The 27,126-nt window shown below is 41.6% G+C and overlaps 1 protein-coding gene across 2 annotated transcripts in view; it reads left to right on the forward strand.

The window, feature by feature from the left end:
* The window catches only part of LOC149309116 (acid-sensing ion channel 2), a 464,458-nt gene that overhangs the window by 398,988 nt on the left and 38,344 nt on the right, over nt 1-27,126 (forward strand). For both annotated transcript variants that reach the window (XM_089531833.1, XM_089531831.1), the window contains exon 3: nt 26,565-26,692. In XM_089531833.1, coding sequence (XP_089387959.1) covers nt 26,565-26,692 — 128 coding nt within the window. The remainder of the gene's footprint in view (nt 1-26,564; nt 26,693-27,126) is intronic.

Raw genomic sequence — 27,126 nt, forward strand, 5'->3', positions numbered from 1 at the left:
GTTCCATCAAAAGACCTGTCTGCCACTTGAATTGTAAGTCAAAGGTCTGCCTGAATGAAAAGGAGAGAGAAGGCCATGGGAGTAGATTTTGCAACCTGGGAGCAACCACTGAGAAGATTCTCTCCTATGTCCTGATCAAATGTCCCTGTGCTGGAGGTGGAAGCAAGAGAAAGCCTTAAAGATCTGGCTTATACAGTACAGGGAGTTGTGGCCTTTCAGATGGTCTGGCCCAACATTGTACAGGCTTTAAAAGTCATAAGCAAAACTTTGAATTCTGCCTGGAAATGGACTGGTAGCCAGTGAAGCTGTTTTGTCAGGAAGATTATGTGTAGCCAGCTGCAAGCATTATACGGACACAGCATTTTGGACCCTCTCCAGTTCAGAATGCTAACAAGGAAAAGCTGGACCAACAAAATTGTAAAAACAACAACACACAACCCACTTTTTAAAAATTGAATTAAATAGAACAAGTCTTCTGGGTGAGAGCAAAGATATAGATGAAGCCACCTTCGGTCCCAGCATGGGAGGAAGTTGGCATATAAATAAATTAAGTAAGTTAAGGGGTGTTCTCACTTGTGATTTAAAACGAATTTAAATACAGCGGTTCATTTTAAAGCGATTCAAAATACAGCGAGTGTTATCCCGCTTTTCAATTCACTTTATTTGTATTGTTCCCATTTACTTAATGTTTTGTTTTAATTTGCTGTAATTGACCCTGTTTCTTCCTCATTCAAGGATGAATTGGTGTATATTTAAACTGGTTTTGTTACTTTTTCGTTCCCATTCACTTGTTTCGGCTATCAAAGCGACGTCATCATGACGTCACATTAATTCGGAGTAACATACACCGATGTAGCCTGTACCTGCGTCCCCACTACCTGGCCGTTTTTAATTCATTATAAATTTTGCGGTTGTTTTTTTAAAAAGAGCCAATCAGGAGGCGCTTATTCGTCCTCTTCTGTGTCTCCCCATATTAACTGCCATAACTCAGTGCTAGGGAATCCTGGGAATGGTAGTTTATTATGGCACCAGCACTCTCTGGCAGAGGAGGGATAAATGTCTCACAAACACAACAAACACAACCATCCCATAGTTCCTCTGGAAAGAGCCTCGGTAGCCCCAAATTCGCTTTGGCTGCCCCATGGGGAGAGAATCTTTGGGGAAGATTGCTCCCAGGGCTGTCAGGAGAGCCTTGAAGTGGGGATATGTCCTGCAAAACCCATCCCATAGTTCCTCCAAAGCCCATCTGCTGCTCAGGCAGAGGTGAAAAAGAAAAAAAGAATAGTTAAAAATGGTGTTCAATGGCTCTCCTCACACATCGGTCTATGAAAGAGGAGCAGAGGGGAGGTTGCAATCCACCGGAGGAAAGGCTATTATGCGAATGGAAGAAAATGGTGCTGGCGATGCAGAAAGAGACCAAAGAGGGTAACACCCCCAGGCCAGCCCATCGTGCTCCGCTCCTCCCATCCAGTTGACCCGATTCAAAGGCCGAAACGTTCCTATTTAAATACTCCGAATACTATCCCAAATCAAGGGAAAATTGTAGGTTCGACCCTTCTATTTTTTTAAATCGGATTATACGCCATTAACACGGATTAAATAAAAATCCGCTTTACGATTCAAATTTTAGTGGGAATGATTGCGGGTTACTCTGGAACGGTTCTAGAGTTAATTCGGTTTCTAATAGGAACGCTATACCTTGGATTCGATTTGTAACACAGAGTATAAGCCAGTGAGAACACCCCCTATGTAAGTAAGTAAATAGTCCTATTCAGTGTACTTCATTCCCCCCCCCCCCCCCGCCAGGTTTGAGGAGCAAAGAGAGATCTCTTTAGATCTAGGTTGACTTTATTTCCTTCAAACACTGTAAACCTGTCTTGCTGGCTTTGGGGCCCCTCCTGCCCATTTTTCTGAGCAAGGCCCTGGACTTGTGCTGTGGACTTTGTCCCAAAGTCCTGCTCTTATGGCAATACTGTTTCTCAGGGAGAAGATTAGGATAACAACCCTTCTTCCCTGAGAGATAAACCATAGGAGCTTCTAACTTCAGTCTCCAATTTTCTAGTATTATAGAAAATGAGATAATGCACATGGTTTGCATCTAGAACTTTTATATCTGTCTGCATTTACTTGGTAACTAAACTGTATTCCTAAATGTTCAACTGAATTTTTCAGTTACTACAATGCTAATGATTTGAGGACTAAAGGAGAATTTCATTAGGAGGACTGAGTTCTTATTTGAGAGGCTGATCTCTCTTTTTGCCTTTCCTCCATAATGTCACCCCTGGCTATACACCTTTCAGAAATGCACCACTGAATTCAATGGTGTATATATTAAAGAATGAAAGGAGGGTGAAAAATTAGTTTTGCAGGCTATTCCCCCCCCCCTTTTTTTTTTTTCATTGGTGTGATCCAGGTATTGCAGAACAAAGAGACAAGGAAAGAGTTTCCCCGAAGCTGCTTGATAGTAAAGCATGTGTATGCCTATGCACAAATGTGTGTGCACGTGCACACATACACAGAGGGAGAGAGTCTAATTATCTGCTTTTTTCTGGTATAAGAAATACTAAAATGTGGAACAAGGAAATAAAAGAAGGGTGAAAAATGTACACTTTTACCTTGCCCTTTCTCTAGTGAAGCTTATTTGATGGCAAAGCACGCAACAGAGGCAGGTTGGGGTGAGAGATTGCTACTTACCCAAGGACCTTTATGGCTAAGCCATGATTTTGCATCTATCCTGGTCCAAGCCAGCCCTTCTTTCATTATACTTCACTGCATTCTGCTCGACAATGCTGAGTGGCTTCTAAGTGCTAAATTAGATGGAAAACCATGACTGGATCTTCTGTGTCTCTGCATTTATTTTGAAAGCTGTCAGAGCAGGTCTGTGGGGTGAGATTGAAATGAGACTATGGTTGTGGGGAAGAGGTGATTAACCTTTTCCCTATCCTGTTTTTCATATGTGACTTTTCATCAAGCTGCTGTTTGCTCTCTTGGGCGTGTTACAGACCGCCCCTTTCGGGCGGCCTGTAACCAGCCCTTTCCCCGCTGTATCGGGGCCTCAGCTGCCACAACGGCAGTCTCTGAGGCCCCGATCCGCCGCTTTCCAGGCCGCAGGGAAGCGGCAAAAGGCCGCTTCCCCGCAGCCTGGAAAGCGGTGTCCTTGGGGCTTCATGCCCCAAGAACACCCAATGACGGTGGGGAGGAGGAGAAAGGGGCCGCTCGGCCCCTTTCTCCCTTGCATCCCTGGCGCAGCCATCCAAAGGGTGCACCAGTGATGCAAACCGCAGAAGGAGCTCTGTTTCGGAGCTCCTTCTCGTGCCGCGGAAAGAGCGCTCTAGGCGCCCTCATGCAGCGCAACGACGTCACAACCACGCCACCTCGTTTGGAGGCGGCGCAGTGGTGATGTCGTAATGGCAGCCCCCATGTGGAACGGGCGCCGCCATTTTGTACGGACTGGGTCCGTACTAGGGTTAGGGGCATCAAGAAGTGACGTCCCTTTCTAACCCTAGTACGGACCCAGTCTGTACTATTACGCCCGTTTGTAATGGGCCTTGGGGGAAAATATAGTGCAACAGCGTCTTTACTCACATTTTTAAAGACTGGAAGCCTAGTTACATTATAGATGGATAGGCTCAATCAAGGAAACCATAGCCCTGAATCTGCAGGACCTGTGCTGACCTATTGTTGACCAGAGTTCTCAAAGATCTTTCATTCATAGGTTTAGCCTAAGTAGAAACTGTTTTCATGGTAGATGAGAACAACAAAAAAAGGCCATTAAAGACCTCCAATGTGTCATCTTGTTTGGTCCCACATACATAAGGAAGTTCACCAAGGTGGAATCTCTTTCTTTGAAGTTTTCACCAGAGTATTTTAGTTGCCATCAGTTCAATATGCTTGTGATATTGATGTTGCTAGCAAATAGCTAAGAGATGATCCGTGGTCCTCTTGAATGTTACTGTCTGCACTAGCTTTTAAATGTTTTGTGGAATAGCCTCTGTGTCTTCTGTTTTTTAAGGCTAAACTACTGTTCAAGCCATGTTTTTTTCTTGTCAGCCATGGCAACTTTCATTGAACAGGACTGTTGATGACCTGGACTCTTGGGAGGTTCCTCATACATAAGGTCACCCTAAGTTGAAGCAGATGTCCACACTCCACAGGGGATGTGTGGTGATCCAGATGTGGAACTGTCATTCCCACCAGCAATGGCCAGCTTAATTTGTGGGGAGATGACTTGCATAGCACTATGCAGAGAGCCACATATTCCACATCTCTGAACTACTCCCTGCACTGCCAGACCTCTGGTTGGTGGAGTGAGCAACAACTAGGAACAAGTGACAAGGTGACTTTCAAAGAACATGTCCATGCCAGTGCCCTGCTGTGCCATTTCCTTAGTCTGCCAGAAATTTCTTTGGTCTTTGATCCATAGCTGAGGCAAACCCATGCATCAGAGCCAGACTATGCCTGGCATAGTGAATTGCTGAACTGGAGCAAACCTGCTTGATGCTGTCTAAACACATGCACACATGCTTTATTTTAATAATGAGGATCATCTGTATTGGTTACCATAGCAACACTTAATTTGGCTCTCGGCACACAAGATAAAAAAAGAGTTGAGACTATCCAAATATTAGAGTTAAAATACTAGAGTGGATTTGGTATGAAATTTCCCTGGGCAAAATGTGAATTCACTCAGCAACTTTAGACCTGCTCGCTTAACTTCAGCTTCAACCCCTGTCCCATCCTTATCTGCCACATGGGAAGAATAATGCCTCACTAAACAATAGTGAGAACTGGCTGGGGCACTGCTTGTCATGGAGGATCAGCATCATGCCTGTTCTGCTTGTTTCATTTAGATGAAATCACTACATGAATCCTGTACTTCATATAGTACACCACCATCCACACTCTGCCACAATGTTTAAATATGATCAGACCCTGGAAGATTGCTTTTAAAAAGTATTTCATTATATAACTCCCCAGAAAGCCCTCTCTAATAATTCAAATGTTGCAGGGGGAAAGTAATCATAGTACTACTGTATTCTGCTTTGGTCATGTGAAATAATGTGTTCAGCTCTGAGCACATTCAAGAAGGATAATGACAAACTGGAACACATCTGTAGGAGGGCAGTCAGGTTGATCAAAGGTTTGGAAACCAAGCCCTATGAGAAACAGCTTGTGGAAGCATGGTATGGTTAACTTAGAAAAGGGAAGATTTAAAAGGTGGTATGTTAGCATCTTTAAATATCTAAAAGGATGTCATGTGGAAGATGAGGTGAGGTTATTTTCTACTGCTCCATAGACTGGATTTAAATTACAAGAAAAGAGAATCACATTAGGAAGAACTTACTGACTGTAAGAGCTATTTAATAATGGAGTAGGCTATATTAGAGATTAGTGGGTTCTCCTTCTTTCGAGGTGTTTAAACAAAGATTGTATGGCCATCTCTCGGGAAAGTTTTAGTTATGTATTCCTGCATGGCAGAGATTTGAGAATATAGTTCTTATGATCTCTTCCAATTTTCCGATTCTGTAGTTCTTTTATTCCAGTCCTCATTTCTTTTTAGACTCCAGAGAAAGATAGTCTTTAAAAATACAAAAATGGACAAAAACACCCCAGAGCATTTTCTCCCACCAAAAGAAAAAGGAATGAATGAATGGCAATTACTACATGAAAAACTGTAGTAAATAAAGAATATTATCTTTAGTTACATTATTTGAAAAGGGATGATGTTACACTCTCATTGCATTCCACACTCTACCCCCACAGTAAGGTGTTGTTAGTTGTAATGTGTTAATTCCAAGCTCTGGGAGAGATGCTATTTAACAAACAAGAAGAAAGCCAAAGTAGTGAGTTAAACCACAAGTTTCACTTTGCTTGACCAAAACTTGCAAAATAAGGCTGCAGCCCTATAGACATATACAGTACTAGGGAGTAAGGCCCAGTGAACTCAAAATGTGCAGCTGAGTAGCCATGTATGGGGTGTGTGTGTGTTGCTTTACCTTCAAATCCCTTCCAAGTTATGGCGACCCTAAGGCAAACCTATCACAGAGTTTTCTTGGCAAATTTCTTTAGGCATGTATAGAACTATGCAAACAGATCACTATTTCCATTCCCCCCCCCCCCCCTTGAGTGTGGCATATACATAAGAGACGCATAGTCTGGCCAGCATCCATCCCTGCTCTGCAAACTGAATGGTGGACTGCTCTGCTTCCTGCCACCAGAATCCAGCTCTTCCACTTGTAAATCTCTGTGGCAGCTACCTCCTTCCTAAGTAGGACTTCATCTTGGGCTCCTCTATTAAACTCCACCATAAAACAACCTCTGCTGAGGCGCCAACAGCCTCACAAAAGGAAGGACGCAGCTCTCTTTTAAATGATGTTAAAAGGCTGCATTACCAGGTAGCAATATTTAGTTGTGGCCATAAAAAAGTGACAAGGTTCTTGATTTATATTTCTGGGAACATAAAAACTCCAACTAGATGAATAACATCCTTAAAAGCACTAGCAGGCAGATGGATAAATAAACCCCAGGAGGTGGTAGAGGAGGAAGACTAAAAGGAGCATGCTGGCCTGAGAGCTTGTCTCTGAGCCAGCCCTGGTTGCCCTTGACCTTCATGGAGGACAGGAGAAGATGTCACCCAGAGGAGAGCAAGCAAATGTTCTCTCATCTCATTGCATCTTGGACCTTTTCCTAATGAGGGGAGAAATACAAGCAATTAGCTGTGTTTTCCCAGAAAGAAAAGGTCAACAGTATTTCCCCTTTTCTGCTGACAGACCAGGGACCATAGAAAATGAGACAGCACCAGCTGATTTTTCTTTAATGAGGGATAAGGTGAGTGCTCCAATTCTGTCTCATTCCTAAAGTATTTTGAGGACTGATTCACACATTCAGTATTGTTTGATTGTTTGTTAGCTGCTTCTCCCTGTGGGTCAAGATGAGGGGACAACAGAGTAAAATGCTGCACATGATGTCAGTTAGAATCACATAAACCAGTTAAGAACACATGCCATTAGTTAACATGTAAAGTGAATATATACTAAAACAATCAATCCATACTTTAAAATCCATAATTTAAAAATCATCAGGATAGGCCCACTAAAATAGGTTGGTCTGTAATGCAGTTTTAAATTCTGACAGTGTATCCAGCTGTCACATCTCTTTCTGCAGGTCTTTCTGCAGGTCATTTGGGGATGGCTGAAGAAAAAGTCCTCTGGATGACAGTTGCTAGCCTAGTCCTGGTTGACTGCAGTAATTGGCAGTTTAGGGAGGGGTATTGCCAGTTGGGAGAAGGGTATTTAGGATTATCAGTCAGAGAGTTCTAGTGCCTCACCACACTACAAAGTCCAGAATTCCATAATACATTGAACAAATTCAAGAGTTTATGTATCTTGGCTCCATCATGAATCAGAATGGAAATGGTAGTCAAGAAAACAGAAAAAGAACAGGACTTGGAAAGGCAATTGTGAAGGAACTAGACACAACCCAGATCTGTAAAGATACATAATTGAATCTTAAAGTTAGGTTTGTCCATGACGTCGTGTTTTCCATTTCTATGTATGGTTATAAAAGCTGGGCAGTAAAGAAAGCAGATGGGAAGAAAATCAGCTCATTTGTAATGCAGTGCTAAAGAAGAGTTCCACTGATACCAGAGACAGCTAAAAAGACAAATCAACAGGTCCTAGAGCATATCAAACCTAAAAGCCAAGATGACTAAACTGAGATTGTCATGCTTTCACCATATCATAGACAATAATTCTTGGTAAGGTAAAAGGCAGTAGGAAAAGAGGAAGACCACATTCCAGATGAATAGATTCTATCAAGGAAGCCACAGCCCAGAATGTGCAAAACCTGAGTAGGGCTGATGATGATAGGATGACTTGATGGGGTTGCTATAAATCAAAGTCAACTTGACAGCAATTGACAACAGAAACAAATCTATGGTGTGGAGAAAATAGAAAACAAAAGAGGAAGATTTCTCTGCCTGTTCATGAAACACAAGAACTTGGGATCACTTACATAGTAGAGTTATCAATACAACATGTGAAATACTTTCAAAAGCAAGTATTTCACATGATGCATAATTAAGAAGCACAATTAAGTTATGGAGTTTGCCACCATAAGGCAATTAGCAAAGAAGACTTAAAAGGGGGAATTTGTGGAGATGTATCCAGAGTCAGGAAAAGTTATTTTTTTGGTCCTAGAAATTCTCAGCTAGTAGGGAGGTATTGGGAGCTGTGATCCAAAAGGTGCCTCTTCCAAACTCTGAGTCTATTGGGAGGTATGAAAACGATATGTACCTCAAGGTTCTTAGGCAAAGCGACTTTTGAATATTATTCCCTAGAATCAAAAGAGCACGGAGAGATGATTGTGGCTGACCACTGTTGGAAACAGAATGATCGGCTCCATCAGGAGTGCAAAGCTGTGGCCCTACAGATGTTGTTAGACTCTTCAGCTCACTTTTATCCCCAGTTAGTATAGCCAAAGATCTGGGGTGTTGAGAGCTGGACTCCAGCCACATCTCAGAAGCCACAGGTTGCTCATCTTTGGATTAGTAGACTTTTGGTGTGATCATGTACGTTCCTATAATGGCTTTTTGCTGCTGTTTGCTCCCAGCATCTACTGACTCTAAATAGAGATATTTCAGTTTGCTATGATAGTTCATAGGCATTGACAGCCACCCCTCACATATGTGCCTATTCCTTTTCTTAAAGCCATCTCTAAGGGGAAAACAGGGTTCTACAATAGCCATTTGCATTTCAGCTGCCTTGGTTGTATCACTGAGGAAATAATTTTCTTTAATCTGCTCAGGGCAGTCTCTCTGGTGCACTTGAACTGAAGAAGTGCCGCTGTTGCCAAAGCGCTGTTGCCCTTTAGCTGATTCCTGTTCCCACTGAGTCATGTTTTGGCCTGACGCTCTTCTCTCACTAATCTTTTCCAAGGCCTTCTCTCTTAGCTCCCTATAAGAACAGTGTTTTCCCCCTCCTTTTATTTATTTGAGGCTTGGAAAAGATCATTTCAAGAAGACTATAAAGAGCCATAGGTTCTGTGAAGGAGACTTGTAAGAAAAGGAACTCAGACTGAGAACAGGTTGTACTTTCATTTCCACAAGAACAAATACACCATATCTTGTTGGGGGTTTACCAGATTGAGTAGCCTGATCCCTGAATAGTTTTCTGCACACAGTTTAGAGTTAGGGCACATTTACAACACAATCCTAAGCATGTTTACACAGAAGAAAAAAACCCACTGAGTTTAATAGTAGTTATTCTTAGGTAAGTGTATTTAGGGTTTCTGTTTTAATATGTGAGAAGAGAACTGCCAGGGCTTAAATTTGCAACTGGGATGTTTGTGAACATTCTGTGACATCATATACATTTTGTGGTTGTCTGCTGCAGTTGTTTTCCTGGCTTCAGTATATACTATGCAATTGTATAGGGATAATGGGAAAGTGTTGGCGTAATCATATTGCAGTAGGAGTTGCAGGATGATGGGTAACTGGAGCACTTATCATTGATGCTAGTAACAAGGCACATCTTCATATGCTTTTAACTGCTTATCTGGAGGAAGTAAAAAAGATAGAAGTGGGTAGGATAGATCAGGATCAGAGTAGTCATGTTCAAGTAGAGGAGAGTTGGGAAGTTCCAGTAAGGTGAAATTAAGGTAGTTCAGGAAGACCTTTAGTGATAAAAATAAGCTTAGGGGGAAAAGGCTTAACAATAGAGGAAAAGAATGGCTCCCCACAAGGAAATGAAAGATGTGCCGAGGTTTTATTGCTTTTACTCATGTGGTTTGAGTTTCATGTTCTCCTGTCATTATAACTCAAAACTGACATTTGCCAAGAGTATCTTTGCTAGCGGCTTGAAAGATTTTGTCTTTCTGTTTCCTGCCTTTACTTTCTCCTGTGCAGTTCTGATTGAAACAGGAAAAAGGTTTTGCAGGGTAGGAGGGACTGGGGCTCTTTGATATTCAGGGTTCCCCCCCCCCCGTCCATTCCTTCCACCACCACCACCACCACCCTTGTTTAACTGAATGCACTGCAAGGTAATTCATTTTTGTTGGCTACCTTGGGTCCCACTCTGGGAGAACAGCCGCACATAAATTAGATAGTTTCTCAGCCTCTGTGAGAAAGGATGTCTTGACACATCAAGACCCCTTGTCAAACCAAGATGATAAATTGTAATGAGAATTTTCATATTTTGGCGCTTACTGCAAAAAATAAAAAAATGGTAAAAATGAGTATTGTCAAAAAAATAATAATGTATTTTTGTGCAAAAAAACCAGTGGGTTGTTTTTTTTTCATGTGCAAAAACCAGTGGTTTATTCCAAAAAGAGTGTTTTTGTGCAAATGGGTTTTTTTTCCAAAATGAGAATATCATTGGAAAATGCACAAAAGTCATCACAATCTCATCCAGGAGGGAGAAAACCTTTGAAGCGTTTTGGTCTCGCATGTGGAAATTAAAGAAGTGAAGATTTAATTCCCTATTCTTTCATGATGAATACACTGTGTTTGCGGCATCATATAGGCCCATACAGACAGGCTAAAATAAAGCTGCTTTGGGTCACTTTAGAGATATGCTTTTTAAATGATGTATGCATCCTAAGAGTCCAGAAGCCATGCCAAAGCTGTGCTCCAGTTCTAAGGACCAGAACCTGGCTTTGGTGCAGCTTCCGGACTCTTAGGATGCATGCATCATTTAAACAGCATACCTCCAAAGTGACCTGTCTGGCCTGTCTGTACGGGGCCATATGATATCCAGAAAGAGGCTCTGTAGCTTACTTCACTGGGCCAAGCAGAAAAGTGAATTGGGGAAAAATGCCAGATATTCTCTGTGATTTTCTCAGGAGGTTAAAGAAGGAGAAGAGAGAAGGAGAAAGGGTTGAGAAGCTTTTGATTTGTGTCTCCCCTGGATAGCTGAGAGCTTGGATAATTTACCTGACTGGACTACAACTATCAGAATTCCTTGACACTGGCCTTGCTGGTGGAAAGTTTGTGGGAATTGTAGTCCCCAAGCTCTGGACATAAGATAGCATTAACAAATGAGACCATGGACTGAAACTGGTTGACTAAATGAAAGCCCCCCTTCCCCCACCCCACTCTGTGGCAGCCACATTGCCAGCCCAGTGGCAGAAAGAATGTGGAGGACTTGGCATTTGTGAAAACAGAATCTGCAGGCACTCTGCTCTCCTCATCACTATAATAACCTTGGCCTGCCAGCTTCTTGAATAGATACAGAGCTTCTGAGATATAGACCTGGCTCTCAAGTGAACTTGAGCACCCTCATCTCTCTTCCCAGAAATGGAGTATTTATCCTCAGACTCATTTTTTGGAGGGTGCTTAACAGAGGCCAGAAGCCACATTTTTGGCTAGATTTGTGCAGTAAACTGTCGGCAGTGCCAAGGTTTATAACTCTTGATTGCCGTTTTTCACAAGCTGCTGAGAACAAGGTTGGTGACAATGATGGATTTGTGTAGTAACAGGAAAAGGGAGGTGAGGCCCCAGACAGCCAGTGACATTACTGGGGGTTGTGGGGAGTGCAGCCTGCACCGGGTGACATCCCAGAAGATGGATGACACCCAGTTGGGCCCTCCTCCAACTGTGACCTTCCCTTCCTACTGAGCCCCTCGTGAAGAGACTTCCACCGCTGCGGTGAAGGAGAAGGCCAAGTGCACCCTTTTGGTCTCCACTGACCCCAGCAGCCCCCCCTTTACTGAGTAACACCAGGAGTAGGGGTGCCAATGTAGACAGCAGGCCATGGTACCTCACAGGAAGAGCATTGGCAAAGGTACTAAACTTATGCAGAAAAAAATGAAATGCACAGATATGGCATAGGTGTCACCTGGCTTGAGAACAATAAACATGAAGGGGATCTAGAAGTCTTAGGAGTTTATCAAACGGGAGGAATTTCTCTTAAATTCTAATGAAAAGAAAGTGGTGCCAGATGCATTCACTTAAAGTCGCTAGTTTAGCACAATTATGTGAATGCACGCATGCGTTCGAACTGGCTTCCTATTGCCCGAAAATAGCATGCCATTGCCCGAATTTGCATGGGGCAGTCTATCACGCAATAACGTGAAACCACATGATTGCGTTCAGACTGACTTCCCATTGCCTGAATTTACATGTAGTGGGTTATCACGCAATAACGTGAAACCCCATGATTGCGGTCAGATTGCCATTGGATTATACTTCCAATTTCCCTTGTCTGATAAACTCCTTAGAAGACCACAAGCTGAGCATGAGTCAGCAGTGTGATATGACTGCTAAAAAAGCCAATGCAATCCTAGCCTGCATGAACAGGAATACAGTGTCTAGATCAAGGGAAGTAATAGTACTACTCCATTCTACTTTGGTCAGACATCACCTGGAATACTGTATCCAGTTCTGAGTACCACAGTTCAAAAAGGATAATGACAAGCTGGAACGTGTCCAGAGGAGGGTGACCAAAATGTTAAAAGCTCTAGAAACCATGGTCTATGAGGAGCAGGTTAGGTATCTGGGTGTGTTTAGCCTGGAGAAGAGAAGATTAAGAAGTGACATGATAGCCAAATATTTTAAATATTTGTCATATTGAAGGTGGAACAAGCTTATTTTTGGCTGCTCCAGCAACTAGGACACAGAGCAATGGATTCAAGCTAAAGCGATTCCACCTAAACATTAGGAAGAATTTCCTGATGGTTAGAGTTGTTTAACAGGGGAATACACTTCTTCAGATTATGGTGGACTCTCCTTCTTTGGAGGTTTTTAAACAGAGGCTAGATGGCTATCATTCAGGAGTGCTTCACTATGTATTCCTGCATAGCAGGGGTTTGGACCAGATTGCCCTTGTGGTCTCTTCCGACTCTAATGATTCTATGTGAATGGCAGATGGGAACTGCTGTTCAGCCAGAAAGCACAGGAAGATGAGGAAGGGCTGTGTCTCTTGGTCCAAATATAGGGGAGTGAGTCTGGCAAGGTTGCCATGGAAATGGCTGTTAGCATCACTTAGCATCTTGCTCAACTCTGGGGAGGGAGAGCATCAGGGGAAGCTGGAACTAACATTAAACTGGAGTGAGATGTGGCAAGAAAGGGGCCCCGGGAGGGTCTGAAGAGGAAGGAAGGGGAGAAGAGAAGAGCAGCCCCTGGGGTAATGTAGCCTTGAGGCCAGGGAAACTGCTCCAAACAGCAAGGCCAGGATAAGAACACACACAGAGACAGACAACTGCAGTTATGGAAAGGTGCTTCAGGGGTTCTGACTAGAAGTAAAGTAATTCTGGCAGCAAGCAGGGAGAATATAGGACAGAAAAGGGAGTGAAAGAGAGAGAAAACTGTTTAGTCAACAATAGAAGGGGGGTTTGGGAATTTTGGATCAAAATCCCAGTCCAATCCATGTCTTCAGAGTTAGCCAGCCTTGTTTCTTTACAGCCTCCCTTCCCCAATCTGGTGCTTTCTGGGTTGCCATGCTGGGTGAAGATGATGGGGCTTCTAGCCCATTATATCTGGAGGCCGCCAGGTTGGGAAAAACATCACTGCCAAGGATGTTCCTACATGATGATGTAGGAATTGATGGCTTACTCTCAGTCTTTGTCCTCCCAGATGTTTTTGTATTCAACTACCAGGATCACTAGCTTGGATTATCAGGGACTCTTGAAGCCCAAAACATCTGGGTTTTGAGGTGTGGAAATGACATCCATGACTTAATTTTTGGTTACCTCCCCCCAGTCAAATTAAATCAGGGACACTAGCTTCCCATCCCCAAAGACTGAATTTATTTGACCTGGAATTCTGAAATCTTGTTTTCAGAACCAGGATACAAATCCTTGGACATGTGAAGTGATAGTGAATGTTTAAGGGGTTAAACATGTGCAGAGTGCTTTCTCTTCAGTACTGAGTAATTTTAAGATTGTCCTCATACATCGGGATTAAGAAATTCAGATCAGAAGCTGTGAAAAGTTCCCAACATCTCACAAATTGTCCAAATTAAGTGTATAATAAGGCTGTGATTCACACTGAGTGCTGAAAATCACATCCTTTTCACACATCTCAGTTCTAATATATTGACTACAAGGTTTAGTCAATTTTTAAAACACTTCCCTTCCTTATTCTGGCCAAAATGAATTATGTTTGCGGATTAGCATGAATAGCATGAACGAAGCTTGAACAGCATGACATTAATCATATTTACTTAGAAGTAAATTCTTCAGAGATCTGCATATATGAGTTTAGGTTTGTAACTTTCATATCATAGTGTATTAATTCACAAATTCCTGTTCATGTGAATCTTACCTGAACTTTTGCCTGACCCTTGATTTTGTCATTTTTCCTTTGGAACCAATACGGCTTACATTGTCTGATAATGCATGAAAACACACTAATGCATCTTCTAGTTATAGTGCTAAAGACTAGGAACATGAACCATGAAAGCAAACTGGGAGGAGATGACTACCAACCATGGGAACCTCCTCCTGAGAGCCTTGTTTTATACCAAGAGCCTCATTTTGTGGTGTTCCATCCTATACAATCCCGCTACATGTTCTGGGCCCCTGAGGGAAATTGAGAAATGTCGCTGTTTATTCAAACAAGCTTCCAACGTTCCAGCAGCAATTCATCTCTGCTGTCTCATCTCTGAAAGCCGCCAGCAGCGGGTATTTATATCCATAACAATCATAACCACCTGATTTGGTTATTTACATGGATATTATATGAGCCCCTATAAATATTCAGCTTGCTGCAAGAATAATTAAGCATTGTTATTGCAATGCAACGACCAGGGAGAGCAATGAAAAATGCCAGAGGCTTGAATACGCAATGACTGATGGCTTCCCATCTCCCTGTTTGTCTACTTTCCTTTTGCAATCAACAGGGCTGACCCTAGATATTTCACTGCCTGAAGCAGAACAACAACAGAAAAAAGATACCTCTCCCCATCAAGGAACAGAATAACAAAGGCCAGTTACGTGATCAGAGGACTTGAGACAGATAATTCCATCTATGTCCCTGATTAATTCATAGTTTTAATAACTAACTGGTGCTGAATATGACAGAGCAGCAATGTATATGATATGCTAGAGCTACACTAATTTTATTTTTTTATGAAAGATGGCTGGAAATGGCCCCATCCTCATAGTGAGGAAGAACGTCTGAATTTCAAAAAAGCCATGGTGGTGCTTTTCCATAGTTATACAGGATAAATCTCCTTTATCCAAAATTGCTGAAACTACAAGTGTTTTGTATTTCAGAATTTTTTGGATTTTGGAATGCCAGTAATGAGAGATATCTTGGAGCTGGGAGCCAGGTCTAAACACAAAATTCATTTATGTTTCATATACACCTTATACGCATAGCCTGAAGGTAGTTTTACAGAATATTTTTAATAACTGTATGCATGAAACAAAGTTTGTGTGCACTGAATTATCAGAAAGCAAAGGTGTCACTATCTCAGCCATCTTTAGAAAGTTGCATAGCGATCCAGAACAACCACAATGCTCTTTTCAGCCTCCCATGTGCAAACTGATTCACTTCCAGGAGGAAATGTGGATGTAAGAGGTGACTGTAAAGTGTGTTGTGGTTCACTCCTCTCCCCCACTCCCATTCCCACACACTGGTATTTAAAATATAAAGGGGAAACCCCTCTGCCACCTCACTCTCTTACAGAAGGTACACACACACACACACACACACACACACACACACACACACACACACACACTTCAATGAGAGGATGAATGATTCTGCAAGCGTGGTGGTGGGACATTTTTGTCACAAACTTACTTAAAATGCCCAGTGCATTCCCTGTTGTTCATGGCTTTCTTAGCAGCCAGATGACAGTGCTGAAATGGTTCCCTAAAACTACTGTAGAATGTTGAAAAGGTGTGCTTTTTACAATAATTAAATAATTCAAGGCTGCAAGACAGGTTGTTATTATTCCCAATGTATCAGTGGTGTGCAGACTTATATTGCTTTTGTGTCACTTTAACATCATTGGCAAGAGTGATCAATGATGGATATAAACGTGATGAAAGTATCCCTGGGCACCTTCCATCCCTGAACTATGGTTCCTGGGAGATCAAGAATTATTATAATATAGTAACTATCTTCCCCCAACTTTGAAGGACTGCCCAAGACATTTTGGTGCCTCAGATAGATCATTCAATTGAAAAAAAACACCCACCCACAAAGACACACACATACACTCCCCCAAGTCAAAGTGCTTAGTAGCTAGAGCCATACAAGTTACTCTGGCACTTGAGGCACAAAATCACATATCACTTCTTATCTTAGGCATTAAAAAATGATGATGATGATGATGATGATGATGATGATGATGATGATGATGATGATGATGATGGAGAATAGGCAATGGTTCGGGTGTTGGACTAGGAGTCTGTAGACCAGGGTTCAAGTCCCCATTCAGCCATAGAAATCCACTGGGTAACCTTGGACCAGACACACACTCTCAGCCCCAGAAAACCCTGTGGTAGATTTGCCTTAGGGTCACTGTAAGCCAGAAATAACTTCAAGGCACACAATAACGAAACTAATGTTTGTTATCCTTTCATGGTTTCCTCCAAAGGCAGCCACCTCCCTCTGCCTAAGGGTAAGCCAGCTGGCTATCACTGCCCACTGCTCACCCATTTCTAGATAAGAAACTGAGGCAGAGAAATCCAGGTTATCATCAGGCCTGCACTTGCCCTACTCTAAAGCACATTTGAAACATTGAAATTCCATACTATGAAAAGCTGAAGCCCATAGTCTGTATTAATTAAAATAAAAAACCCATTTGTAATTTTGGAGTGGCAGGGAGGATATGTGCTACACAACTGTACAAAGACAATTTCACTAATGTAGATGCAAAACTAGTATTTGAGTATGATCTTCTTACAACCTCAGGAGAGCACAAGAGCAATAAACTGGAAAGGATTTGGGAGGGGATGAGTAGGAGTAGGGGCTCCCCGACTGCTAAAGAGCAACAACAGCAGTGGCTGTGTTTAAGCATGACATTTGCCTCCAGCTGGCTTCTTAATGAATCAGAATTAGCCATAAGTCTTTGTTGAGGGTCTCAAGACATCCTGGGTTGCTACAATAAAGGTAATGTATCAAGGAATAGGAGGAGAGCCAGTGTGACATAGTGGTTTGAGTGTTGGACTACAACTTGGGAGACCAGAGTTTGATTCTCTGCTCAGCCATGAAACCCACCTTCGCCAAGTCACACGGTCTCAGCCTCAGGGGAAGACAGTGGCCAATCCTATTTGAATAAATCGTGTCAAGAAAACCCCTTAGGGTTGCCATAAGTCAGAAATGACTTGAAGGCACACAACAACAACAACAAAATCAAAGAATAATCGGAAGTGAGTTGAAGACACACAACAACAACAGTAACAAGAAATAGGATCCAATGTGATGTAGTGGTACAGCTCTGGAAGCTAGAGTTCGAATCCCTGCTGACCCACTGGGTTACCTTGAGCAAGTCACACACTCTTAACCTTAGAGGAAGGCAAAGCCACACCACCTCTGAACAAATCTTGCCAAGAAAACCACATGATGGTCACTTTAGGGTCACCATAAGTCACAAACTACTTGAAAGCACACATTCAAGGAATAGGCTTTGCAAAGCAGAACACTGATAAATGGTTGGCTTATAGCCCAGCCCCCATAGCCTTTGTCACTGACAAATGTGGAATATTAGAGAGAGAAATTACCAAGGAGAGTAGGGATAGAAAGATTTCAAGGCTGAATGTACAGCAGGTAGCTAGCTGTGCCTAGTTTCTTGTTTATATGTGCAGATGGTTGGCATGGATGGAGTTTACGTCATAGTTCCCCCCACCCGCAAATGATAAGTGTGTAGTTGGCTAATTGTTAATTTAAAAACAAAAAGGCCAGTGCTCTTAGCACAAGCTATGGCTTTCATCCATGCAGTTGCAACAAGCAACTTATTTTTCTGATGATTAAAACAAAACACAGTGTGGTGATCATACTTTTGCCAGGGCTGCCCAACATGCTTTAGGAGTTATATGAAAGCTCTTGAATTTTTTTGATTATCTGTTCAGTACCCTTCTTACAACAGAGGCAAAGTGAACTTCAGCTACCTCCAGCATCCCTTACTGGGCTTGTATGAACAGCAAAACAGAGACAAAATGGGAAAGCAAATAAGCCTCATTCACCACATCCCCCCAGCATGTTAAAAAGCCTAGATCTAAAAGTTTGGCTACCAAAATGGATATCATGAAATAAATGAGGAGAGATTAAAAGAGAAAATTTATTCTTAAGTGAATTTTCGAAGAAATTTTCAAGTGTTCTCTAAAATAACAACTACTGTTATTGCTCAATTTTGGGAGGAAAGTGGGATTCAAAGCAGTAGTAGTAATAGAAGTAGTAGTAGTAGTAGTAGTATTCCTATTCCATTCCCCTCCCCCCCAAGTTGAGACTCAGAGTGGCTTACAATATAAAATACAATTAAAAACACTCAAAAATGAACATTAAAATAGAATTAAATTATTCACAGTATTAAAACAATTCAAACCCCAAGATAAAAGTATAAAATGCAGTTTTAAAAAGATGAAAAGCTGTTTAAAATAGTTCGGTTTAAAACAATACAGAGTCCCTGAGCCCATTCTTTAAAAACTTTCTGTTTTAAAAACTTGTTGGAATAAAAAGCTTTTAGTCTGCCAATGGAAAGACAAGGAGGGGACCAGTGTGGCTACCTTGAAAAGGGGGCTCCAGAGTCTAGAGCAGTGATGGAAAATCTTCAGGGCCATGTGGCCCAGCTAAGTATTTTTCTGGCACCGGGTGTTACTGGGTGTTGGGGGCAGGACTTCCACTCTCTAGGGGCAAGACTTCCTGAGTGGGACTTCTCTCCTGTGCTTTTCCTGACCGCCAACTGAAGGCCGAAAAAGTCCAGGAGGTGGAGCCACAGGTGTGCATATGCTTGTTCCTCCTCCTCCCCATAGCCGTGCCAGCGAAATGGCGTCGCGTGCCACCTCTGGCATGCATGCTATAGGTTCGCCATCACAAGTCTAGGGATAGACAGTGAAAAAGATGTCTCTTCTGTCCTCACCAAATATGCTTGTGATGGTGGTGGGGCTATAAAAAGGGCCTCTCCTGATTTTGTCAGGGCCTGGTCTGGCTGATACAGAGAGATGGTATATGAGTAGGGAACTAGTGCAAAGAATCCATCTACACTGTGAGGTTTGCTTAGTTCTCTAAATAAATGAAATAATGCCCATTACTAGCATTAGCCAGCATTTAAAATGTAGTATGCAAATTTTTCAATTCTATAAAATGCTTCTGCAGGCTGGATATTCATGAACCTTTAAAGGATGGTTGGAGTAATAAGGTGGGAAAAGTAATATATAAGGTGATGCTCAAATAGATGCTGGGTTTTCAGTTCAGGCAAAAACATCCTGGTACAAAACAACAATGAGACATAGCTGGTCTAATATACCAGTAGTAGAGATAGGAGCAGTGAGATCTCCAGTACAATTCACCTAGACTGTGGTCACTAGGTGGCATTAAACCAGTCACTATTATAACTCACCAACTGCCATGTATAATGCAGTTAGCTAACCTTGAGAGGGTTGTGGTGAAGAGGATGATAAAGTAAGTGATATGTGCTTATATGCTCTCTATCAGTTCTACTACTATTACTCCTGAATGGTGCTGGATGCTGGTGATTATGAGGATGATTGTAGATTTCCTGATCACATGTCCAGAACTTGGGGAAGTTATTTTTTCATATTTTCTGGAGGGTTCTTGAAGTTATAATCCAAAAAATTTATTCTTTTTAGGTCTGTTTGAGATACTCCTGCTCACTGCTTGAAAGTATGAAGAGTGAAAGCAGATATTATGCATTTAATATTGAGGACGAGGCCCAAACAAACAGCTCCATTTCCCCATGGATTGATAGAGTCTTTCCCAGCACGACTTCTTAATAGGACTTGAAACTATTAACAGAACATTTGGGTCTGCCCTTTATACAGATAGGATAATCTTATGGCCTATATAATATATAGTACATTTGATGCTTTACATAGCTGCTTAGTGACCCGAGTCCTTTCATGACTTCAGGATAGTGATTCTCAGCTTTTGATCCTTTAGATGTTTTGTATTTCAGTTTCCAGGATACTTGAGTATTATCCATGCTGGCTATGGCTTCTACAAGGTGCACTTCAAAACATCTGGAAAACCAAAGGTTATGTACCACTGTCCTAGGAGTTTACAATCTATAGTTCAACCTTGGGAGGGAAATAAATAAATAGAAACAAATGGTAAATGTGAGTGAATACAAGGAGAATTCCAAATCATGAAGTTGCATTTTACACACCTGCCATTTTACAATCAGCATGAGATGAACTGAGGAAAATATTACAGGCCAGTACACTCTGCCCAGTATGTTTCTAGTGCTCAGTAAAAAGCCAGGGACTTCAGAAAGATGTTATCTCTAGCTATTCCCTGTGTCTCTCCATAGTTGCCATTTTGTATTCTGTCAAGTTGGACATAATGCCACACACCAGACCTTCGGTTGCAGCAGGTGAGTTCTCTGTAGAGGCCTGAAACACAGTGCCTTTCTGTCCTAGATATTACATAATGTGCTTTTTAATAATACACCTCGAGGCATATGGCTTCTGGATTTTGGATGTGAGTACAATCTGCTTGGCTAAAAATAGCTGGCATGCGTAATGCACTTGGTTGTGACACCTTCTGTTACTCAGAGAGTCAAGAATCACAGCTTTGCTGCACAAAGGACTTGAACTGGAAAAGATGGTACACTGGATGGTTAGTCTTGCCTACAGTTTGCTAGTTTGGAAACAACTGGGAGGGGGAGATTTTAAGTTAATTAGTTTTCAGAGATTAACCCTGAAAGCCTCACATCAACCCACAACATCTTACCGTAGCTCTTTTTTCATTGTTGTCCTCCTGCCAAAACAGAAGCTCAGCCTAACTGTCTCATTATGTCATGGCATCTATCCTGGCTGCCCATTTTCAAAATACAAAAAAACAACAACCCTGCATTCTTCGCTCAGTCAGAAGGCTACTTTTTAGAGTCGTGTGAAGCAGATGATGTCTTACCTATAATTTGCCAAACTGCAGCAAATATAGAAGCAAAGGGCGGGGGGGGGGTGGGAGGCAGATCCTAACCACCCACATTTTACCATGTTGTCAGTGCATGTATCCAAAGCACCTGCCTTGGCTATAGCCCAAATTTTCTTCTGAATAAACCTCAAATTGGTCTCCATGAAAGATGTGTGAAACTGTTCTTTGCCATCTCTAATTTTCTGAAAAGACTGGTTCTAGAGACCAGGCCTGTCTGAAAAGAAAAAGTATGCCCTCTGTTCTAGAAGCACAGTCTTATTGATCTCATATTAGCATTAGCTTAAGAATTAGCCATAAGGGCAAGTGATGATGATGATGTTGTCTAGCACATCTAGAGAGCTGCTCTTCGGGGAAGGCAGACTTACTTTATATCAGTGGTTCTTAGGTTTATAGCAGGCCTTTAATTGGATTTGCTTATCAGAAAATTCCATGAGTATACCCACCATTCTGCCATCAGCTGAAACTGGAGTGTCACCAGTGATAATGAGAGCTTATCTGTAGTGCCAGCTTAAAATTCAAGGCACAGAAAATAAGAAATTATCAAAATCATATTTTTGAAGGGAGAAGTCTCTTGTGGTTCTACAAATGGAGATAGATGGCTATAAAGGACGATCCAATTGATCTAAGCTCTTCCGATATTCTTTCATCTAAAATCACTAAATGCTAAAGCTGAAATTAAAAACAGATTGGAGTAGCACCATGTGACATAATAGATTTTTAAGGAATCAGTGGTTATGTTTGCTCAAGCCCATGCTGGTGCAATTAATAAGTAGCGTTGTGATGAATGTTTATTTTCATTGTGGAAGCTGCCATGGGGGTGGCAATGAAGGATCAGTGAAAACTACCCTAAAACCACTATTCAACTCTCCTTCTCCTTTGCTATCATTTTGCTCATGTTACCTGAAAGGATTTGTTGAATGTGCAATTCCAGGCAATCATAGACCTTGTGAGTTAAGATGATAGTCAATAAGATTTGAAAGAATTTCTTGAAATACTGTAATTATTTTACTGTTATGATCCCAGCACTTTTGCTTTGATGTAGTTGGGAAAAGCTATGAAGAACTAGTTGGAACTAAATGTGATGAAGGGTACCCATTCAACTGAAAGTAAGACATAGATGGAAGCCATCCACATCGTAGATATGCATCTGTTCAGACACTGTATTGCTTTCTGAAGGGCATCTGTTTGGATGTACATTCAACTGCACATTGCCCTTCACCTTCTTCTTCTACTAGGCACAAGTGGATTAAGAGGAAACATATCAGTACAATTCCCTGTTCTCTTGAAACTACACCTGCTTCTGAACAGTTTGATGTCTTTTCAAAGAGGCAAGCAGAAAAATTACCAAAGGAGAGGATGTGTATATAGGAGACTGTGATAATGTTTGGGAAACATAGCCTCTCTGTTTCAACTCAGGTATATTGCTAAGGGCCACTGAGTGGGAAACAAACACCTTTGAGCCAAGAGAACACAATCTCCTGGGAGGTTCTGTTGCACAAGTGCCATTGAGACTAATGTGAATTGCAGAACATGGTAGTGTTGCAAGATTCTTCCTAGGATGTTGACTAAGGGCCTGTATAGACAGGCCAAAATGAAGCTGGAAATTAACATGGAGGATATAGCAGTGCTGAAGCTGGATTGCAAACTGCTATTGTTTATGTTAGATAGAGGCTGCAAGCCAAGGCCTTGCAGTGTGATCAAGAATCCCTTTCCTGTCCCAAAGAAGCAGGGAGATTGAATGTACATTTACTGTGGTGTTGGGGGAAAGCACGATAGTCATTTCCCTCCATTCATTCGTTTTTAAATTGTTCCAATCCTGAATTATTGGCAGGGGGAGAGTTAAGAATGTTAGACTGGGAGTTGGGAGATCCAGGTTCTAATCTTCACAGAGCCAAAGTGCTGCAGTGCTTAGCATGTTGGCTTAGGACTGAAGTGACCCTGGTTCAAATAATTAGTCAGGCATGAAGGTCACTGGGTGACCTCAGAGCAATCACTGCTCACATGGTAGTTTTGTTGTGTGGAAAAAATTGGGTGGGGGATCAAACCGTGTTTTTGAGCACATTGGAGGAAGGCCAGGCTATCAGTGCAATCAGTATATTCTAGGATTGAGCATTGAATCATTCCACGAAACCCTTGAGACATCTTAGCTTTGAAACTATGATTTTGCAGTTACATCCATCCATCCCTTTATCCATCCCAGTTTCGCCCTTCCTTTTTTGCTAAGACCTTTTTTTCTGCTGCTTACTTGTTTCTCACACTCTATTCCTCAGTTGGCTAGCGGACAGGCTTTAATATTTATACGTTTGCACACCAGAGAGCCATAATAACAGCATGAAAAAATAATGATGGCAAGCTGTAATGATAAAATCTGCACATCTCTAAACAGGCACACTTTTGCCAACCTGAGTGAAGGGTGTTTTCATTGCCTTTCAGAAATGTGCACAGAGTGAAACTCTCAGCAAAAGAATCATCTGAGGTGCTTAAAGCATCGATCAGACAGGACAGAGTTTCAAAGCCTGTTGTTATTGATCAGAGTGGCTCCCTGACTGGCTGAAAGCCCTTTCCCAAACAGAAATCCCACGCCCGCTAAGGGTGTTCACAGAAGCAGCAGGTTTCCAGAGAGATGGCTTGGCATTATGTAAGCGGCCTTGGGATTTTGTTTTTCTTTTTTTAAAAAAAAGAAAAACCACAAATCCTATTTATCTTTGAGCTGTTATTGTACATTAGAGAAAGGCAGAGCTTGAAAAGGTTATGCATAATATGCTATCCTCTCTGCCACATCTATAAAAGCCTTTTAAAAGAAAGTTTTTAGGTGACACAGGACTTGAGATGTAGATCTCCTACCACCTCTCTGCCCCCCTGCATACCTGCTCATTGCTCCATTTTTGTGCGCGCACAGCTAGAATTACCCAAATGACAAACAAGCTGGGTGCCAAGAGGGTTTAAACAAACATTGATCTGGAGAGGGCTTTTTTTAAAAAAAAAGAAATGTGGGTATTTGTTGCCAGAATGTGAAATAGAAATAGTAGAATTGCTTGCGCAGCTTTGCCATCTGTGACCCAGGGAGACAGCTGAGCTCCTTGAGGGTAGCTGAGGGTTGAGGTGAAATGAATTGGTGGTGGAACAGGATTGTTCCTTCAAATCCAGAAAAACACAACTTGAACTGTATGTAAATACACACAAAATTCTGCAAAGGGCTCTTAAATGGTTTTGCCTCTCAGAAGTCTTATATATGAGCAACAGCTCGGAACATTTAAGTACAGATCACAGTTTAGTGGTCTTTGAAAAGAGAGACTGAGGACACGTTTGCAAGGGATAATATGGTAGCTGGTATGATATACAGTGCAGGAATAGTGAACCCTTTTCAGCTCAGGGGGGAAATTCCAATTTCAGAGGGTTGCAGGGGTCGCATTCAATCAAGGGTTGGGAAAAGAGTGGAAGAGGGTAGGGTCAAAGCAATGTGAGCAGGGCCAGATATTATTCTTACCAATTTGGCCATTCTCCCAGTAAGCAAACAAAAAGTAGGTGTGGATTCTTATTCAGGAGTAAGTCTCAGTGCAAAAGTTTCCTGGGTTGCAGAGCCTGAGTGATGTCCATGCAACTGCTGCCTGGGCTGAAAACCAGAGGTCCATTCCATGTATTGACTTCCTGAGCTTTAAATAGACACTTATCTGATCACTGCACTGATCACTGATAAGAGCAGGAGAAGCTTGACTTGAATGGCAGCTTCTTTTCCTGCCATGGTCACATTATCTCCCAGACCAGAGGGCTTCCATCTTTATTCTAGGGAAAGATATGTGATGGGATGTTGTCATATCTTATCGTCATTTCTGCTCCTGTTTTGGTCATTATAGATAATTAATTCAGGAAGTTTTCATTTACAGTGCACTAAGAAGGAAGAGAGAAGAATCAGTGTGGGCAAGCAGGTATAGCTTAGCTAAATAAGCAGAACTACATTCAAAGCAAGCCATTGTTGTATGGTTTCTAAAGGTAAATGAGGAAATTAAACATTAGGGATCTTCCTTGACTTATTAGTTCTAGGTTCTAGGTTCTTGTTGGTTCAAATAAAAAACTGGAAAATGCTGGATGAATTCATGAGCTTTTTCTTTCTGAATTTGAACTTCAATTCAAAAAGTCTGTGAATGCACTCTTTTTAATAGGAATAACACCTTAGCTTGTGCATGCATGAAAATTCATCAAAGATTAGAAGGTCTAGTCTATACATGCAGGAAAATGACACATTGGAACCAAGATATGAAGAATTAGGCTAAGGTGCATCTACGCTAGAAATAATGCCATTTGGCACCACTTTAACTGCCATGGCTGCATCCTGGGATTTAAAGTTTTTTGAGGCACCAGCACTCTTCAGCAGAGAAAGCTAAAGGCCTTGTAAAATTATAAATTGTAGGATTCCACCGGATGGAGATACAGCACTTAAAGTCATGTCAAATTGCATTATTTCTACAGTATAGATTCACCCTAAGTCTGTACCACTTCCTGTAACATTTTTGGATGTTCTGCAGTGATAATCAAGCAAATTTCCCTCCAAGTGGAGAGAGGTTCTGAAAAACCGATTCTATCTGAACCTCTTCTGCTAGGCTAGCATTCTGCTTTCAGGTTTAATGTAACTCCTATGAGTATTGGTTTGCCCTACTGAGTAGGAAAATCCTAAGGAAGGAACTATACTTGCTGGCTGTATTCAGAAGGAAAGAGAAAGCTGGAACTGGAGAGGAGCTGCAGTTGCCAGGGCTAAGGAGAAGGACCTTTTCACTTTTAATGATGTAATGGAAATTTAATTTGCTAGATTCCAGAGGAAGGAACTAGCAAAACCACCTCTGGGTGTTCCTTGCCTAAAAAAACCCTATGAAATTCATAGGGTCACCATAAGTCAACAGGCAACCTGATGGCACTTAAGCACACATATTTTCAGTTGTGCAATTAGGAGCAAACAAACAATTAAAGCCATGGTAGTATAATTTCTATATTGCATTTGCTTATATTTTGTATTTTTAAGATTTGTAACCAAATGTTGTAATACACTTCAGCTCAGGCGGAAGTGCTCTGCAGTCAAGTCCTGCACTGGCAGCTCATTGGAAGCTTGAAACTTTGGGACACTGCATATATCCAGTTTAAAATAATAATAATAATAATAATAATAATAATAATAATAATAATAATATCTGATATAATCTGTTGTATTGTGAATTGTAAAGTATTCCCCAGAGATAGTGCTGTGGCTCAAGAGATGGTCAATGGTGTGGGATAATGGAAAGTTTCTTGATTTGAAATGCTACTATTGTTGCTGGTGCTGGTGCTGCTGCTAGTACTACCAATAATAATAATAATAATAATAATAATAATAATAATAATAATGCTATCACTGTCATCATTAACATCCAGTATTATTTTATTTATTTATTTCAGAGTAATGCTCTTCATATTGATTATTGAAAACACAAGATATTTTTGAACTGACTCATATTTTCCATTCTCTTTACAGACGAAACAACATTTGAAGCGGGAGTCAAAGTCCAGATCCACAGTCAATCTGAGCCACCCTTTGTTCAGGAGCTTGGGTTTGGTGTGGCACCCGGGTTCCAAACTTTTGTAGCCACACAAGAGCAAAGGGTAGGTCCCAATTACTTTGCATACTTTGACTTTATTCCTTCTTTATCCCTTCTAGGCTCAGGAACAGCAAAGGATCTGCTCCTACCCTGAGCTACCTATGTGTCTTAAGATGGGACATTTGGGGCACACAGCTTTCTTTGAATTTTGTGATTTGTGAATGTTGACTTGAAATGTGTTTAAAGTGTGAAACTTTAGGTCACTTTCTAGTTTTAGCTAACTGGGCTCACCAGCCAGGCTCACACAGAAGAAAAATACACCATTGAATGCTACACTATCTACTAATTTGCCTACATATACATTCTAAGATTAACATTCCTCAGGCAGACAGGTAAGATCATTCCAGTCCCATGTAGGGCCAATTATGAAAGTATGAAAACTGCGAAGTTGAAGTGTAACATCTCTCTCTAGACTGGAAGAAACCTTTAATAGCAGTA

Source organism: Sceloporus occidentalis, unplaced genomic scaffold, assembly GCF_023333645.1.
Source record: "Sceloporus occidentalis isolate IW3139 unplaced genomic scaffold, rSceOcc1.0.p SCAF_7, whole genome shotgun sequence".
NCBI classification, from domain to species: Eukaryota; Metazoa; Chordata; class Lepidosauria; order Squamata; family Phrynosomatidae; genus Sceloporus; species Sceloporus occidentalis.